Source organism: Arctopsyche grandis, chromosome 11, assembly GCF_051622035.1.
Source record: "Arctopsyche grandis isolate Sample6627 chromosome 11, ASM5162203v2, whole genome shotgun sequence".
Lineage (NCBI taxonomy): Eukaryota > Metazoa > Arthropoda > Insecta > Trichoptera > Hydropsychidae > Arctopsyche > Arctopsyche grandis.
In genome coordinates, this window is record NC_135365.1 from 7,659,675 (window position 1) to 7,679,575 (window position 19,901).

General features: G+C 35.2%; 2 protein-coding genes across 3 annotated transcripts in view; both read right to left on the reverse strand.

Annotated features, from left to right (window-relative positions):
- LOC143919373 (microsomal glutathione S-transferase 1-like) overlaps nt 1-19,901 on the reverse strand; it is a 241,515-nt gene that overhangs the window by 43,637 nt on the left and 177,977 nt on the right. The window lies entirely within an intron of this gene.
- The window catches only part of Rat1 (5'-3' exoribonuclease 2 Rat1), a 29,164-nt gene continuing 15,914 nt past the window's right edge, over nt 6,652-19,901 (reverse strand). For both annotated transcript variants that reach the window (XM_077441628.1, XM_077441629.1), the window contains exon 16: nt 6,652-8,194. In XM_077441628.1, the coding sequence (XP_077297754.1) occupies nt 7,743-8,194 (452 nt within the window). In that variant the 3' untranslated portion in view covers nt 6,652-7,742. The remainder of the gene's footprint in view (nt 8,195-19,901) is intronic.

Genomic DNA, 19,901 nt, shown 5'->3' on the forward strand with positions numbered 1-19,901 from the left:
GATATCCTGGTGGCAGCGAAACATCCTTAAAATGCGATTTCGAATTAATGAAACTTCGCAAACTCGAAAGGTTAAATCAAAATTAAAAAAAAAATCGGAAAACATCGAACATCTCCTAAAATTAAGTATGTAGATGTGACTTGACTGTTCTAAGACCTCGGTTAATTTGCAACCCCCTCACACTCCCAGTGGTGTCATCCCAATTTTGGAACAACGGGTTTCCAATTTATATATATTATACATAGGTATATATGTACTAGTGTTGGACCCGTTGATTTCAACGGGTGGTTTCGAAAAGCAATTGAAACTCGAATAAAAATAAAGTTAAAGATATTGAATCGACTGGTTTCGGAAAGAAATTGATGCACGAATTACGAATGACAAATTACGAAGTGATTACGAATTACGAATTACATTTTGTGCATCGCCGACGCCTCCGGCACCCCGGGGCCTTCGCCCCCGGCGCTTCCGTCGCTCCGGGGCCTTCGGCCCCAGTGCCGCCGACGCCTCCGGCGGCCGCACCGCACCCAGCGCCCCTGATGCCTTCGGCACCCCGGGGGCTTCGCCCCCAGCGCCCACAATGCTTTCGGCACCCCGGGGGCTTCGCCCCCAGCGCCCACGATGCCTCCGGCACCCCGGGGGCTTCGCCCCCAGCGCCGCTGGCGCCTCTGGCGCCCCCAGCGCCCCCAATGCCTTCGGCACCCCGGGGGCTTCGCCCCCAGCGCCCCCGATGCCTTCGGCACCCCGGGGCCTGAAAAAACTGGGAAACTGAAAAACTGAAAAAATGAAAAAAATGAAAAAACTGAAAAAATGAAAAAAATGAAAAAAATGAAAAAAATTAAAAAACTGAAAAAATTAAAAAAAATTAAAAAATTAAAAAAATTAAAAACTGAAAAAATGAAAAAAATGAAAAAACTGAAAAACTGAAAAAAATGAAAAAACTGAAAAAATGAAAAAACTGAAAAAATGAAAAAAATGAAAAATATGAAAAAAATTAAAAATATGAAAAAAAAAATTTTGTTCCCCGTACATTATGTTCGGCGAGCGTTAGGACACATACACACACCCACACACACACACACACACACACACACACACACACACACACACACACAGATTACCGTCTTTATATATATGATGTTTATGTTACAGTGAAAATATATTTCAAGTGAAAATATATTTTCACCAATTCAAGTAGTGAAAATGTATCAAACAATGAATTTACAACGTTTAACTCCAATTTATAAATTTAGCCCCAACAACCCAATCTTAAATGAATAGGGCCAACCCATACTTAACCTAACCTATCCTAACCCTTAAATAATACCAACCCTAACAATCTAATCTTAAATGAATACAACCAACCCTGAAAATGTAACTGATTATGATTTCACTGAAACGTCAATGAAAATATATTTCCACTTGAAATATAATTTCAGTGTGACATATATGTACATACATATATGAGAAACAGGTTATACATATATGAAAAACTTTGGGTATTTACAGAACGACCAAATAGAGTTATGACTAGTCACCGGAGCCTGAGGGGGCCGTGTATTGTTCAAAGGTTGTAAATGCATTGTTTAAGGTTTGCCGAACCTTTTTTACAAAGGATTTACAACAATGGAACAATGAGCGGCACCTGAGCTATCCTACCTCTAGTTATGACTTTTATTAGGAAGGATGATTCCGAGTGTAGACTGCAGACCATAGATATAGAATTGCATACACGTTGCACTCTTTTCACTTAATCCTTTCACACTTATTCCCAAAAATATTCTTATCTGCAGCGTGTTTATCGTATGTTTAACGGGGAGCTGAATGAGGTTGATCTGTTCAGTATTTCCCTACATCAATTCAGGACAAATATCAAGAGAATCTTGACCGATTGATCCATTTCTTCTTCTATTCTATTTTATAACCCTTTTCCAATATTTTAACACTTTAGTTTAGTTATGCAATGTGCTATTTTGGCATGTTATAGCTTTTATTCTTTTCTTTTTCATTTGTTTATCTTGTATTTATCTTTTTCATTTAAATATCCTTTTTAAAAACCTGTAATTGGACTCGGATGTTATATATATATATATATATATATATATATATATATATATATATATATATATATATATATATATATATATATATATATATATATATATATATATATATATATATATATATATATAATATTATATTATATTTGATATTTTTACTTTATCTGTTATTATTAAATGCTATTTTTTATGTTTATGTATGGATGTATTTATGTTTATGTTTAATTGTTATTTTGTTTTTGTGTTATATTTTTTGACCATTGTGGCGCTTTAGGAATTCCTGTTATGCCACAATGGTCTGTTTAGAATAAATAAATAAATAAATTATATATTTACTCTTTGTTTTTATGCTTGTCTACATCTTGTTGTCTATTGATTTTTCAATAAATAAAATAAAGTTATTCTATGTATATCTATGCTGCTACACATTTAACCGTTAACAGTTAATTTTGCTTGGGCATAACGGACAAAAAAGTATTTTCTCTTTATCTGCCACGTAATCGACTGCGACCTTTTCGAAGTTGTAATCGTCGAAAAAGATTTGATTAATTTTTGACAAAAAATATATGAATTATTAGAATTCTAACAACAGGTTTCCGGAAACTTTTGATTTTTAACAACCGGTTTTCGGAAAACCCACGGAAACCATTAGGGTGACACCACTGCTGACACTCCTATGTATGTAGTACATATATTTACTTCCAAACGTGGACAGATAGACGACCAAGTCCACGGCAACGCCAAAGGCGTAAATTTATTATCATAGAAGACTTGTCGGCTTGCCAAATAGGACCGGGGAGGATGGATTGGTGGGAGGGTTTGCGATGTGCGAAAGAGAGTGATTGAACGGTCGCCGCCGATTTGAGTCGGGCGCAGATGTCGAGTTCATTTGAGAACAATTGGTCGTTCTCGGCTGCGAAATCAAGTGGCTTTTCGAGTGGGCCTCAGAGCTCGATGCTGCTGTGGGGCCTCGGGGGCCTTTCATTGTGTGTTCGTGTGCGTGTGTGTCCGTTGCCCAAAGTCCCGGAACAAAAACACGGCCGTTAACACTCCACCGTCAAATGATTCGGAAATGGATTGCATACATACATACATATGTATTCGCGGTGCCCCTGGCCGTTCAAATTAGCGTGTAACCGTTGGTTATTTGATTGGAATCGCACAATGAATTCCCACAAACATGCATGTGTTACTATGTACATAAGTATAAGAAAATGAGCTAGATTGAGGGATTTTCATTGGTTGTACTATGTGTACATAAAGGCCCACTCCCACTCGGGGCCGTGCCGTGCTATGATACAGTGAATACTATGAAGAAGCTGTCGATTAAGCCTCAACCATAGATCTAGAATATACTAGATCCGCCCTCACGTGTTATACTTGTCTCCCTTTTGGCGCATGCAAAATACATGGCGCATGCACAGTAGGTAGGTACCGCTGCGTCGTAGGGAAAAAAACCCAACTTCCCCGGTAGTTAAACCCCCCGCACCCCTCAGTCAGTGAAGACAAGATCTCCGACCAAAATAACACGCCTGGGCCCATCTAGTGTATTATACATCAATGGCCTCAACCCTTTGAATGCTGAACAACGCCGATCGGCGTTTTGCCAACAAGTCCATGGGCCTGAAGAACGCCAATAGGCGTTGTATTTTGAGCATGTACAAAGTAAACAAGAATACTACCCGCTAGCTAAGCCTTTCCAGGTAGCATTGAAAAACAAAACGTCATCTATTGTTACTACGTACATAGGTAAAGTAAAAAATGCATTGAACATGGGTCGTATAATCCGTGTCAATGTTTATAAAGACTGGTTTACATTGGAATTTTTGAATTCATAACCATTGCAGAATTTCTCGATGAAGAATTGAGATGAGTATTTTAGATTGTAGCTTGGCATTTAGATTGCGATCATTACATTTTAACAACAATGAAGAAGATGGAACTAGTTTTGGAAAAATGCATTAATTAATAGACTTCTTTTGTTTATTTTATATTGTTGCAAGATATATCAGAGAGTCTAAACCAGTGGTTCTCAAGTGCGGCCAAACTACAAAAAAATAACTTAACAATAATATAAACCATGGTCATCATTGACAAACTAAAAAATATAGCGAAAAGAAGTTGAAAATGACAATTTTTCAATTTTATCTTCTGTTAGTGATTTGATAGATAGATGACACACACAACTTCAAAATTAAAATTAAAACTTAAAATAATAGAGTGTCTTAAATCTCTGAATCTGGAACTTGATAAAAGGTTCGAAGAATTGAATTTTTTTAAAACTGTCTCTTTTGTATCTTCCCCTTTTATTATGATGACAAATGAAAATTTCATAGTACAACAAAATAGATTAAAATCATTTTCACTATTGAGATTAATTAACTGGGCTCACGTAAAATATGCATTATTAGAAATAAGTCATGATCAAGTACTTAATAACCATTTTAATAATAATTCGGTTCAAAAATTTTGGTCGGAAATATACGTTGACAATAAAACAAACCAATATAAAGATTTGGCAACAATAAATCGCTTTATTAATATTGTCTATTTTTCCCACTACCGTATATTGCGAAAGATCATTCAGTGTAATGCACTTTATTAAAAACAAATTTAGAAACCAGCTGACAGACGCAAACTTAGAAGCAGCAATGCAGCTTGAATTGGAAGAAAGGAGTATTGAGCAATTTCCATTTGCATTATTATTAATTAAATAGATACCAAAATGTTAAAATTTCTTTTATTATATGAAAAAATTGATCCACTTTTTTTGTAACTTTAATTTATTTGATTACATTTGGTGCGGCCACCAGACATTTCCATGGGACCACTATTATCACCTGTGCGGCCGCGGTAAAATTTCGCCTGAGAACCACTGGTCTAAACAGACCTTTACAAAACTCAAAATCCTCAGCGGTAGTGATCTAGGGTTTGTTTGGATTAGCTACAATTTTTATACCTGCTTTCTATTGGATTTCTAAATAATTCTAGTTGGAAATGTTGGCGAAATTATCAGCGTGGCGGGCTTGCAAGAGAAAAGACCCCAGCACTCAAACGGTTAACAGAGGAGAATAAATTTAAAATTATATTCTGAAAATTACCCTTAATTCTCTGAATAAATGATTCACGCTTTAGGAAACCAATAGCAATTTTTTTCAGTTTTTATATGACAATAGTGTTGTGCCCGTTGATTTTAACGTGTGGTTTCGGAAAGGAATTGATACACGAATTAAGATAAAGTTATATATAAATATAAAGCAAGGTAATTTATAGGGGCGCTCGCACGTATTAATAGAAAAGTTGAGCCGTTCACCCGTTCACCCTGTCAAAATAACTTAATTACTTTGTATCCGAATACTGTTGTAGCTCTAAGAATCTTATTAACATTCCCTGTCCCTGTAGCTAGTGGGAAATAAGTTTTTCCAAATTCAATTTAATAAAGCACTACTTAAGAAGTTCAATAGGCCAAACTAGAAATCTGTTGAGCGGCTTAGGAGAATAATTGAATCTAAAAACCACTTCCGGAGAGGTACAACTTCCGGTCAACCTAAAAATTTGAAAAAAAATATCATCGCAAGATGATTTCCATTTCTGTAACTGATACCAAGTTTCAGTTCAGATTAACGGTATTCGAATTATCTCCAAAATACACACTCAGATTTTTCCTAAGCCATGAAAATCTGATCAGTGATCGATTCTGAGCTCAAATCAGTCAAAATCTCGAATTTTAATTTTCGCACTATCACAAAACTTCACCTATTGTTACTAGGTACATGCATAAAGTAAAAATATCCAAATCAAGAATCACAACAAAAAAACAAAAACCCAAAAGTAAGAAAAAATTACTCACAATTTATTATTGATGTCTTCTTTGACAGCGTTGTGATTACTATTGGAATAAAATTAAAAAAAAAACCTGGTCAAGTTTATAATGATTGTATATTATGTAATTAATAATTGAATAATACTTTACATGTCTTCCTTGCGATTAGTTAGTAGCAACTGCCTACAATCACTTATATTTTATTTTAGAAAACTAACGAAACACTTAAATATTTTTTTCACTGGCAACTCTTTATATTAAAGCAAAATTTAATAGGAAATACTTTGTTAGATTATTCGTTTTGAAAACCTCCCTAGTAGAAACTATAGCATCTAATATTAGAAACCTGGATAAAATATGTATATTTGAAAAAAATCAAAGGAAAAGCCAGTTAGCACTGTCTTGAAAATAAAACGCACAAATAAATATTCGCTTGTTTTTTTTTATTTGAAATATTTTTAAAATTATATTTAAATAAATTTACATACATTCAAATTCACCGCTATTTGTGTAAGTGGATATGTACGTAATTCAGTGACATCATAAACTTGTATTGATTCAATTTGAATATTCATACTGAGCTGTGTGCGATTAATTTATTACATGTTTATTTGCTTAGCGTCACTCAGAAGATTGTTAAAAGTTTTGAGTGTCGGGAAATCCGGAAAACAGACGAGCATCAAAGATCAAAAGCATCATCACTGCTTCTATGGAAAAGTATGTAACATAATTGAATATAAAAGAAGGAAAAATAAAAGTTTCGTTTTTCATAATTCTATCAATATTTATTTGTTAACTACACAAGATACATATACAATTTATCAATGATATTACATACGTACATATATTACACATAATAAGTGCATTGTGTATAATTCAAATCATATGTTTCAATAATACAACTTTGTGTTGTTATTACATTCTGATATTTCTTTGTTAAAATAATGTAAGTCTGTAGAATTAAATTATAATAAAATAAAAAAAATTAAGTATAAAAAAATCTATTGCAGTTAAAACTTTTCAATCTGTAAGGGAAAACTCACTTTTCAAGTTTCAAATCCTGCTCTACACAATTAAAAATAATTATAAAAAAACTGCACATTAAAGAAGAAAAGTGTCAAATAATTTGCAGTATTTCAATTTATCTAAAATTAAAGTTGTTATCAACATAAAAATCATATTATAAGTAATGTGTGGTCAAGTGTATTTATTAAGAAAAAAAAAAACAATAAATTCGTTTTCAATACATATTATCAAACGAATTATTGACATTACATATATGAATATGTAGTTTTTTAAAATTCCAAACTTCAAAAACGGCCAAAATTAACTCGTCTAGAAAATGGGTATACATTTTTATTTTTATAACATTTTGAGATGTTTATTACTAAAATCAGGGTTTTCAATCTTTTCTTATATCCTAAAGTCATTAATATATAATTGTATAGCAAAACTTTAAGTTTGCTAATGAAGAGTCGACTACTAATATAAATTTTATTGGTATTTTTCATACAAATTTTGATACAAGAGAAATTTCAAAAATAATAACTTTTACATATTTCCACAATGAGTGCCATTTATTGACTTTTTACGGAATACATTTGTTTTGAACCAGTTGTATCAAAATTTAAGTCTCATACACAAATAACACCATATCAGTGAACGACAGCATTCCTCTGAGAACACCCATACAACATATATAAAAAAATCCAAGCAATTGGAAAACACCAGTGTATCAACAGACGGTACAAGAACATAACATGTCTATAACACAACAGTGAGCTATATAATCCCAAATTCCCCACCTGAATGCACACGATAAACGCAATAATGACAACATACAACATTATCACGCATAGTTACCGTCTCTGATAACCGTAACCGTGGGGTTTCTGACCATAGCCCCACTGATTCTGCTCGGACCTTGAGTGGTGGGTGCCCCTATTATCACGTCCTGGTCTTCCGTTGTCGTGACCGCCCCCATAGCCACCTCGTCCACCCCTACTGGTCGTGTAACCGCTGGAGTAATTTGGATTGCTTCCACCGCCTCTAGAGGAATACCCTCCTCCTCCTCCCCCTCCTCCTCCTCCTCCTCCACCACTACCACCACTTCCTCCGTGACGGCTGTGATGATGACTGTCGTAGCTGTGTCCTTCATAGCGAGGTCTCTTTTCGGATGATTCGTGACTGTAGTCGTGTCTTTGGCGGTCGTCGTGGCCGCCTCTATAGCCGCCACCACCACCCCCTCCTCCTCCTCTGCCACCCCTGTAGCCATCGTATCTACCCCCACCTCTGCCACCGTGGTAATTACCTGAAAACAAACAAAAAAATATGTTACTTGTATGTTGGGAGTGATCAAATTCAAATAAGTACATATATCGTCAGAAATTTGAACTTTTTATACAGGTTAGAGTTGCTTTATTACTAAGCTGACAGTTAATTTGTAGCTGTGAACAAATGTCTAATCTAAAGAAATTTTAAAGAATTACATGTTACGAATAAATCTCCGGATATATATCAGGTTGACAAAAGCGAACCATTCAAACGTTCAACCATTTCAGAACGTTTTGCATAAGCATAAGCTACTAGCATCGTGTCAACTCATTATTACACACAGCCTCCTGCATTATTTGTTATCCTTAAGAATGGAGACGACATATACACATGTATAAACAGTTTAATAATGAGGCCATAACTACTGATAAACTCACACACAAACATTATAAAATCAAAGGACATAAATAACAGTCATCAAAAGCAATGCTTGAATTCGGCTCAACAAAAAATACAACCCCTAATATATAGAACAGTCAAAATGAAAGCCAACGTATAAAAAACTGTAATGCAAACTACCCAAAGTCGAAAGTAGAGAAGGTGTAATCAACGCGAATGTGTAGACGAGTCGCGCTCTCGGAATGGCCATCTACACGCTCGACAATCGAAACGAACTCAATCTGAAATGGCCAATTCAATGAAACACCAGTTTGCACAGTTGGTGTGTCGACTCGATTGCCGAATATCAAGTGGTTCGCCATCACCATAATAGTATAGCACCAGCATCAACGAACGACGAAGAGCCCATTTGCCAAAAGTTTAGGCAATCTTCGGACTTCGGACAGTTCGGCGCAAATAGGGACACGTAGCACAAAACACTCGGCATGTAGACGTTAAATCCCTCGTCAAACACCACCATGTCGTAAGTATTATATCATACATATAATCGGGAGGGGGTGTGTGTGTGTGTATGTGCACTGGAGTGTTTAATCGCAGATTTGCATTAGGCGTTCCATTGTGGCGACCAATTGTGAGGTGTGGTGATTACGCCCAGTTGCAATCCGGACCGCTTTCAGGGGACGTAAGTGGCGCCGACACTCGAATTCGTTTCACACCGTGACGTACTACGTGCATGTACAATTCGACGATAATATTCAAAAATATATATATATATATATATATATATATATATATATATATATATATATATATATATATATATATATATATATATATATATATGTATATGTACATATTTCAAAATCAAAATTGATAATCCATTGAGTGAAAGTATTCATTCATAAAGCTCACTTTCCGCATTAATAATTGCACTCACAATCATATAAAGTAATGATGTATGTATGTCAGTGGTAGCCACGCGGTCTTTTTTTGGGCGTAAATCCCATTGGTATATTTTTACTTGATCTACATATGTGCATAGTAACAATAGATGAAGTTTTGTGATCATGCGAAAATTCGAACTCAAGATTTTGACTGATTTGAACTCAGAATCGATCACTGATCACGTTTTCATGATCTAAAAAATGTGTGTGTGTGTCTGTGCATTTTTTCAACACAGTTAGTCCTATCGAACTGAAACTTAGTATCTGTTACTGAAATGCTAATCGACACGATGTAATTTTTTTTCATATTTAAGTTTTTAAGTTGACCGAAAGTGGTACCTCTCCTTATAAGTGTCTTCCTTTTTTAAGTTTTTGAATTCAATTATCTCCCAAACCGCTCAACAAATCAGAATTTTTTTACATGTAATAGAAATTATAAATTTCATACACTGATATTTTTACTTTATCTATGTTCGTAGTTTAATATGTGTACCTCAAAGTAGTACTTTTACTCTAGAGAATCGAAGTTTTTTTTTATGTTTTTCTCATAAACCTTTTAGTGTAATGAACTGAAATTTCATATCTAGAAGTTTTAGCTTAATACCAAGTTATATATAAAATTTGGTGAACACCCGTCAACCGGAAGTGGCAATTTACTCTTGTTCGATTTTTCATCCACTATTTTTACGACCCTTTAAATATGTATGGTCTTCACGAGAAAATTCAAGTATAATCCTTGTATTAATAATTATACTTGATAGATAAAGTCGTGGGTTGGTCACATTCGAATTTTTTATTTAGGCATGCAATAACATTAAACTATATCGCTCCGTCCGTCTGTAATAAACATTATTTCCTGTTTTTAACTATCCGGCTCCTTTGAGAGTATTTTAAAATAAAATAAACATCTTGCTGGCAGCTAAATAATGTCTTGCCTAGAGAAAAAAGTATTTAGTTAAAACAGTAATTTCATACAAAAATAGTCTCAATGAACCATAAGTATTCATTTCAGTTATTTATTTTCTAAAGACGCGAGAACAATATCAACTTCTTGACTGGTGCAATTCACCCTTTATTAGTCGAAAATAAGTTCGGTTCCAAATAACAATTGTATATAGCACTTTCTCTACAAACAAGAGCGAATATGAACGCAGAAAGTATAAAATATGAGAATCGCAGGTGGGTTAAATTGGTTAGGTGTGTGTCGTAGCTGAGCTCCGGAAGTCTACGCCGCTGGGTAATGGAAGCTGCGGATCCGAGTAATGGAAAAAGGAGACGCAGAGAGAGAGGGAAAAAGCGGACGGACGATAATGGCGCCGGGGAAAAGCTACAAAGGGAATTACGAAATTACTACCAGAGATGAGAGCGACAGCACAAAGACTGACGCGACAAAGGGAAAACCTTTTAAAACGTTCAAATACCAAAAATGGATACTCACATTCACTTATGCGAGCGTGTAATATGTACGTACAATTGAGTGTACCGAAAGTGCGATAGATTTAGTGCTCGATCGTCGATTGTTGCATTTCCTACATGCAGAGTGAGCTCTACATTAACATGCAAGTCTACAGTTGCAGACACACAGAATCGTATGCGGAACGTGTTTTTTCTCAATAGTTTTGCCCGCGCAAAAAAGGCTAGCATGCTTAGCATGTGCCGCCGCGATCTTCGCAAAACTCCCCGCTTGGAGTGTTTTCGGTGATATTTCATCATTGTATTAACAATAATCGATAACGGTGATTCCCATATTTGAAGAAATTGTCGAAATAACAAGATCGTACGAATTATCAAAGACTTGGAGGAGCGCCCTTTCCAGCTGGAAATCACGAGCATTTCCATGCCATACGATTCTCAGAGTTTGCGCCTTAGGTAAGTCATTTAATTTGGGAAATACAATATTTAGTTATGATACAATTATCGTATAGTCTGTATAGTTTCAACATTATATCTAGAAATAATGCAAAGACTTGATTTATGATTTATGATTTATTTTATATTTACCATGGTGCCATTACGAAGGCGACACCTATGGCCAAATTTGTACATATGTATGTACTTTATATAAATGTTTAAAATTATGATTTTATCTAAATGTGAAATTATATTCAAATAACGGTGACAAATGAGGATAGGTTGCTTAATTTTTTGGAACCGTTTCAACAATGAAATCAGAATCGAAATGGCAAACTCAAATATATCCAAGGTCAGCAACAACGGGCCAAGAATTGAACTCGTGACCTCTCAGTTGATAGCATTATACACTAACCATTAAGCTATGTTGCTGGTAAATGTATTGGTTTAAAGTGTATTGTACACATTCTATCGTACATAAACCAGCAGAATAGACTAATGGTTACCATATAATGCTTTGAACAAAGTGGTCACGGGTTCAAATCCCACTGGCCTCTGCTGGCCAGACCTTGGATCTGTGACTCCAGGTTGATCGTTTCCTATCAGTTTGCCAATTTATCTGATGTTCATTGAAATGATTCCAAAAAATCGACAACCTTACCCATTTTCTCGCAAAATATCTAGTTTTCAGCAATCTCCAAATTTGACCATATTTCTCTGCGGATGTTAATTGATATGTATTAACTTTGTATAATACTAATAATACTTGTATCAAATGTACAATGTTTCTGGCCAGGAAGGTGTATTGGGGTTATCTCTTAGACCTTCCTGGTATTAATAAGTGAAGCTCAAAGGAGGTTTGTAAAAATGAAAACAATAAATAAATAAATAAATATGATTTACCTCAAGCAATTGTGCGGAATTATAGGAAAGTCGGAATGAGCGGAGCTTATATACGAAAATGAAGTGGAGAAAATATCCTTGTATAATTTTTAATATTTGTATTGAAATGCGCCGTGTTGAGGCTTATGAGTAGAGGTAGGACCGGAAGCGTGCCGTTTATTGTTCAATTGTTGTAAATCCTTTGTAAAAAAGGTTCGGCAAACCTTTAACAATGCATTTACAACATTTGAACAATATACAGCCCCCTCGGGGTCCGGGCTTTACTTGTGAGTCGGCTAGTGGGCAAACAAAATCGAATACATTCGAGTCGTCGATATGTGTGGCTGACAGTGTAAGTCCTAAGATTATATTGGAGGGTTTTAGCCTTTGAAGATTGGCTTTGTGGTCTCGCGGAGCGATGCAGCACCCGTGGAAGATCAGCTACGTGCTCGAGTGGGCAACTGCCGAAGCCCCCGGCAATTAGGGACGCCACTACCCCACCTCTCGTACCCCTATTTCAACCCTCCCCTCGACTTTCCATAAGAACAAAATGCACAAAAAGAAGGAAAAAGAAACGAAAGCAAAATAATAAAATTAGACATCAACGAGGAAAAAATAAAAAAATAACTAAAATGAAATTAAATAATTATATAAAATCATCATTGCTATTATCTATGAGAACGTTGCTATTGAGCCACAGTACATATTTACATATAATTTTATTGGATATTTTAGAGGTGAAACTTCCTTACGCACAGAAGAGTGAATTGGATATGTACGTAGTTAAACGAGTTACGAAAATTTGTACTACCACTCCTCTGCGCCATTGAGCTAGAGTGGAACGGAAGCCCCCTCCCCCTCCTCCTCCTTGATAATTACTTCACAAGCACAACCTGTTCTTTACCTGGCGTGTATGTAGATTTTACATAAGTTTCACATGTAGTGTAAAATAATCTATTTAAAGCGCACACTCGTTGACTCCAGCTGTGAATCTTCATGTCATTGTTAATTCGTACGATATTATTATTTCGACAAGTTTCTCCTACATTTCTTCAAATATGGGAATAGCCGTTGTCGATCACTGTCAAACCTATGTCAATACAAGGAAAATACATCACCAAAAACACTCCAAGTAAGTTTTGGTCAGGCGTGCTAGCATTTTTTTTACATGTGCCGCGGACTAATCTGTGTCTGTTTTATTTGTATGTAAAATGTGGCCACTGTGTCGATACCAAACTTGACTACATAACAAGTGAAACTAAGAAAAACCTTGTAAAAATCATTATCCCTATATGTAGTAGTGTAGTAAATTCAAAATAAAATTATATATAATAAAATTTAAGAACCTTTATACAAGTCATACAATTTTCAATTAATTACTAACGCGAAAAAAATGCAATAAATTTTAAATTAGACGAAGCAAAAGCAGAGAGGACGAGAATTTCACAGAGTGAATACAAACGAGACGTTATTCGTTATCCCAAATCTGGGGGTCCTCGGGGCGTGCGTGCCAAGAACAAAAGAGCGAACACCGAGGGAACAAATAAAGAGCGCTATCGTATCAGCCCCGCGTGAATCATAAAGGAAATTCTCTCAAAAGTGGAACACAGGCGGGTGAAAAACGACAGGAGAAAAAAGTATAAGTATGTATATACATAGGTAGGCGCGGCGGAAAATAAAAATGCGAAAGCATAATCAAAAGACAAATGAGCGCGAGAGGCGTGGACAAAAGGCGGCGTGTACGCGGGAGCGAAACATGGGGAGAGACGGGGAGGCTGAGGGGTGGGTGGGCGAGACACGAGAAAACATCCAGTCGAGTGGCTGCAATTGGGGGGGTGAGGTCGACCCCCAACAGGGCTGAACACCCGAAACCGCTAAATTTATAACTTCAATTCTAGTTATATAGACAACGAGCCCCTGCTGAGACGAACGCCTGATTCAGACTCTAGTATGGTGTTCCTTAAGGATGCTGGACCCACTGATTGTTCATTTAGAAATATTGGCACGGAAATATGGTCAAGTACGTAGATTGCAACTAGAACGACTGTATTTAGAGTATTACAGTGACGATCTAGAATTCGCAATCACAATTGAGACAACTATGTACATACTTATATTTTTTAAATAAATCTACAATCGGATATATGAAATGCTATCTAATTGATGCTATTATAAACGAATTTCAGCTGAAAAATAGTTTTGAGGCCCTACGAGCAAGAGTTTCCTATGTGGGTGTGTGTGTGTGTATGAGGCAGGGTCCCCTTGTTAGCGGTGCGCGCACTAATTGCTATAGTGATCATTAGGTAAGAAGGGCTGCGGGGAGCAGTTGACAGCTTCTGCTACAACCACTCACTTCCTAAATACACATACATATCATATGCAATAATATAATGCTGCCTTTAAGCATCCGGAATCGTCCTGAATACTTTTTCAATAAATTATAAAAAAAATCAAGAAGTGATATGTTCAGAACAAACACAGTCAAGTACATATTATAGTCAAACTTGAAGGCATTGTGTATGTTAAAATGCATATACATATGTATGTATATAATGAACATGTGATCTTTAGAGAATATACCAAGATCTGAGACGGATTGTTTTTGTCTGAGAAGAACAAACGGGAAATACCTCTACCTACATATTTACATACACTATAATGATCTTATTAGACCTTTCTAAGAATGGCAAATGCATAACGGAATTATCTTTGGAAATATTGAGCAAGTACTGCACATACGAACACATCAGTATTCATTTTTAGTTCAATCTTAACATTACAATATTTAAATTTAAAATAAAATACGGTTCGATTTGAGTACTACTTCGACTGATAAGAGGAATAAAAATAATAATAATAAACACCTTTTTATATTCTGTTTAGAGGAATTTTCAAGCTAGATGGTCGATACTTTTTATTTTTGCAAAGAGCTTTTTCAAGTATCTTTAGTCTTATACAATAGAACCCGACAAGTAAATAACTCTGGAGAGATTACGCCACAAGGAGAAATGCTTAACATACATAAGTACACAGAAGTATGTATGTATATATATATATACATAAATATATTATAATAAATAGAGTGTAAAAGGTATAAAAAATACACCCGCATAAAAGATTGTGCAAAACGCAACTCTTCACACGATGCAATACCGCAAACCCGACATAAAAAAAATAGTAAATCCGATTTCTAGAGTAGGATGCGGTCAAGTAGAAAAAATGATCATAAAAGGAGTATACTTCACAAATGTATTATATTTATATAAAATGGAAAAAACAGGTACGTACTTACATACATCGGTTGAAATGCGTTTTCAAATATATAAATACCTACGTGGGATTTATTTTCAATGCAATAGTTGCAAAACCAAACGAAAAAAATTGAATAAAAAATGTTCGAATTCAAAAATGCGATTATTTTATTACGCGTAAAAAATTCGTATGAACATCACAGTAAATAAATGATATTGATGGCATATATAGTAGTTTCTATGGCACATTCATTTAATAAACAAATAAAATAGTATATGAATCAAGAACGAAATGTGTTTTTAATCGTTGCAAAACAAATAATTAAAAAACCAAAACATTTTTCAATTAGATCCCAACTGTACAATACAACGATTCAATATAAATTTTCCACACAAAGGATAATAGTTTTAAAATTGCGACAAAAGCTTCGGCAAAAACATTAATACGGGTTATATTGGATGGATGTGTTCCTTCAAAATAAAATATGAAAAAAAAAACGAATATAAATGGGAAGATATAGTCATTTAATGGACGATCAAAGCACCACCGAACACAATGGTAATTCTCCGCTATAAAAGACGGGATCCTTTTCGTCTCTCAAAGCGATGGTTTCATGAGCTTCTAAATCGTATCAAAGAATACACACTACTTCTTATACATCTACCCAATTTTTTCTTTTCATTCATGCACGTCCCTTATCTCGCCGAAGCTTGGGTTCGAGCCTATTGAGTATTCGAAAAAGAAATTGCTCCCTGTCAAAATATTTTATCCGAGAATGGCCCACAGAACAGATCAGGTAGAATAAAACGAACGATTACGCATCTCCACACACACACACTGCGTATAAAAAATCAAGCGTCAACGATGACAATACGGCGTAATGACGCTTGCCAAAATGCTACTTTGTTGTAAAGTTTGCCTCAATTTGCGAACATTAAAATGGGGAAGTTCGAGTGATTGAACAGATTCGAAAATGAGCACTTTTTAGGGAACAAGAGTGAGCTTGCATAATGCGAAAATGAGATTACGATTTGAGATATGTGCTGATGTGGTGGTTTTGAATGTGCGATAGATAAGGCAGGTTCGAAATAATGCAACGTGCAGTTGAATATTCACAAATTTATAGATACATATTACTTATTAAGTTTCAATGTGAAGCTGTGTTGACTAATCTAATATATAATTTCGAAAGAGACTTTGTATGTAACTATTGTTGGTTCGTAGAAAAACAAATGAACATTCAAATAAATTTAAATAAAATAAAACTCTTTAAATAAATTTAATAAAATGTTTACTATTAGATTGGCCATGTTTAAGCGGTTTATGATTATACAATACAATATATACAAATACCGAGCGAAGCCGGGTGATCCGAAACTACAAAATTATCAAAAAAATTCGCTTTGATTGAGACGATTTCAATAGAAACAACGATGACTTTCAATGTTTTGCCGTTTGTCAAAACATAATATGCTAGTTTATACGTGTTTCCTTAGTATTTATATAATAACGAAATTACATATACATAGATAAAGCAATATGTTGAACTTTTGATTGAATAAGTTTTATTTAATTATAAGGTGACCCCAACCTTTTCCGCATCTCAAGTTGGAAACAACTCGACGGCAGAAAGGACGAATGACGAATTTGAATAAATTTGAAAATCTCATCAAACCCACGAATGTGATGAATATGCACCTAAAACTTTCTTAGACAAAACGCGGATACGATTCAATAGAATATTTGATGACTTGAAAACACTATTTTAGTACATATGTATACTACTTCAATAAAACAAAAATAGGCTTTTGAGCTCTTTTTCCTATTATGCTTTAGATTAACATTAGAATAATATAATAGTGTGATTACTAACCAAATTAAATTAAATTGTAAAATAGAAAATGATCAGTAGATCAGTAGCTATTAAAATAGATATAAGATGTATTGTGAACATAATACATCGTAATAATAGAAAGCATTTTAAAATCAAAATCAATAAAACAAAAAAAAGCATAGATAATCGACAAGGCACGAACAGGAAGCCACAGATTATCATTAACGAAAAGGAAATTTTATCAATATTTAAAGACGGGCTGTGAAATCATTAGAAAACACACGACTCCGACTCCAAAACTTTCCTATAAATCCGACCAATTTTTTCCCAACTGGATTAATTTTCGAATATTTTCTTTATTTATTTTATTTCATAGAACATAAAAACTCTCCTATACAACGAGGAGTGCAATTAAACACATACAAATACAACCAATCAATATACATAAGAATTAACAATAATAACTTTTTATTCCAGGCGATAGGGAGAATAGTGCAATCCCCAACGCCCATATAAATAATATATAGATAACAACATTATTGAAAAAAAAAATAATAAATGATATCAATAATAAGAACAATCAATCAATTTAAAGTCCATTTATACAATGCGAATTCATACAAACATCTTTTTTACATTTAAATTATTTTATAATCAAATTGGCGTACCTCAAGACGCTGAACATCTTGATATTAGCAAGAGAGAAAGGAAGGGAAATGCCAATGTTACGGGAACCGTTTCAATGAAAATCGGGAAAAATTGGCAAACTCTAATAAGAAACGATCGACATGGAGCACAAACCAAGGTCTGGCCAGCAGTGGGACTCTAGTGGGACTCGAACCCGTGACCACTCTGCTCTACAGCATAATATGCTAACCTTTAGTCCACGCCGGTTATATATATGTAGAGAGCTGATTCGTGTTATTTTTTTTATTTGTGAATAATTCCACGAGACTAATAAAACGTACGCAATTTGTCAAATATTAGGCCTCTCCTCAATTTGACCAAATATACGAAAAAACAGATCTGTCAGTCGCTCAATTTTTCAACAACTCCAATTCCACAGCCCTGATTTTAAGTTACACCCGTTTTTGTAAGTGTCGTGCCGCTATTTCAAGAAAATTCACAAATCGCCATCGAACACACACATGTGCAAATTACACAACAAAGTTGTCATAAAATTTTCGAACAAATTTCCACGTTCAAAAGCCAAAGGCCTGGAATGTTGGTGACACGTAATAAAGGTGCGCTAGGGCGCAAATAGTAAAGTTAAGTCCAACAACCCTCTGCGGGTACGAAAGTGACCATACCGACGTCCGGTGCAGGTGTTTCGCGCTCGACCAGGCACACTGATTGAACCGACAGAACCAGTCCCAACTTTCCTCGAAACTTTCGATGATTAGACCCGAGGGAATTTCCAGGCGCGTTTAGCGTATACCCCAGACCCGGAAAGAGCGAAATGAACATGTTTCGATGAGGAGGCGTGCATCGGCAAACGGGCCGAGAAGACAGCGGCTGACGGTGACAACTGTACAATGGCGGCCAATTAAGCATCCCGACGCACCCTATATAAATCCCGTGTTGTTGTATTTCGATTACCATACGTTCCCGCTTTCAAAGGCGCTAAAAATAAGCATAGGCGTAAAGCAATTTCGAAATACAAATGCAAGTTGTATGTACATATATACGGACGAATTGCCTTGGGGTTATTTGAATTGTCGCGCCCTGGCTTGGGTCTTAGAAATTCTAAGCAACCGATATATTACATATTATATATGTAAATATGTAATTTACATAAGATTAATGAATTTTCCTTATATAAATAACGACGAAGAACAAGGGCACAAAAAATATGACGATCATCGTCCACATCAAAGTTATCAATGCCTTTGCTGCGTTTCTCTTTATCTTTACGCCATATTTTACAACCGTGTTGATAATGAGTAGACAGTGACCGGTGAGACATTAATTCCATATTTACATGTACACGTGCACTCTGATCGACTCGGCCGAATCGAGCCGCAAGATCAGTTGGATCTAAACTTGTTTGTTAAATATGTATGCTGTTGTTGTATCAATCAAATATATGTACATATGTAGGCCAGATTTTTGAAAGTGCATAGTGTGCATGGGCATTATTTGGGAACTAACTATGTAACTGTATGAGGCACTTTGGCAAACCTGACATAAAAACGCACAACAATCCAATTAATCCTCGTGCATCATTTATAATTTCTCTTATTCTGATTCCATATTTAAAAAAAAACTCATGTCATTGGCTTGGGCCCAGGGACATGGGTTGCCCATGAGCGATATCTATGGTATTAAACTTATACAGAAATAAATTTGAAATCATATTTATATAGTGGTCAGGACGTTTTGCCAATTTGATGAGAAACCATTTCAACAATGAAATCAGATAAATTGGCAAACTCTCATAGGAAACGATCGACTTGGAGTGACAGATATTCAAATCAAACTATACTTATACATGTATAAACTTATAAATGAATAATTTTCAATCGAGGTTAACTTAGGGCTTGAATCCAGAAACCACTCGGTGGTGAGCATTAATGCAACCA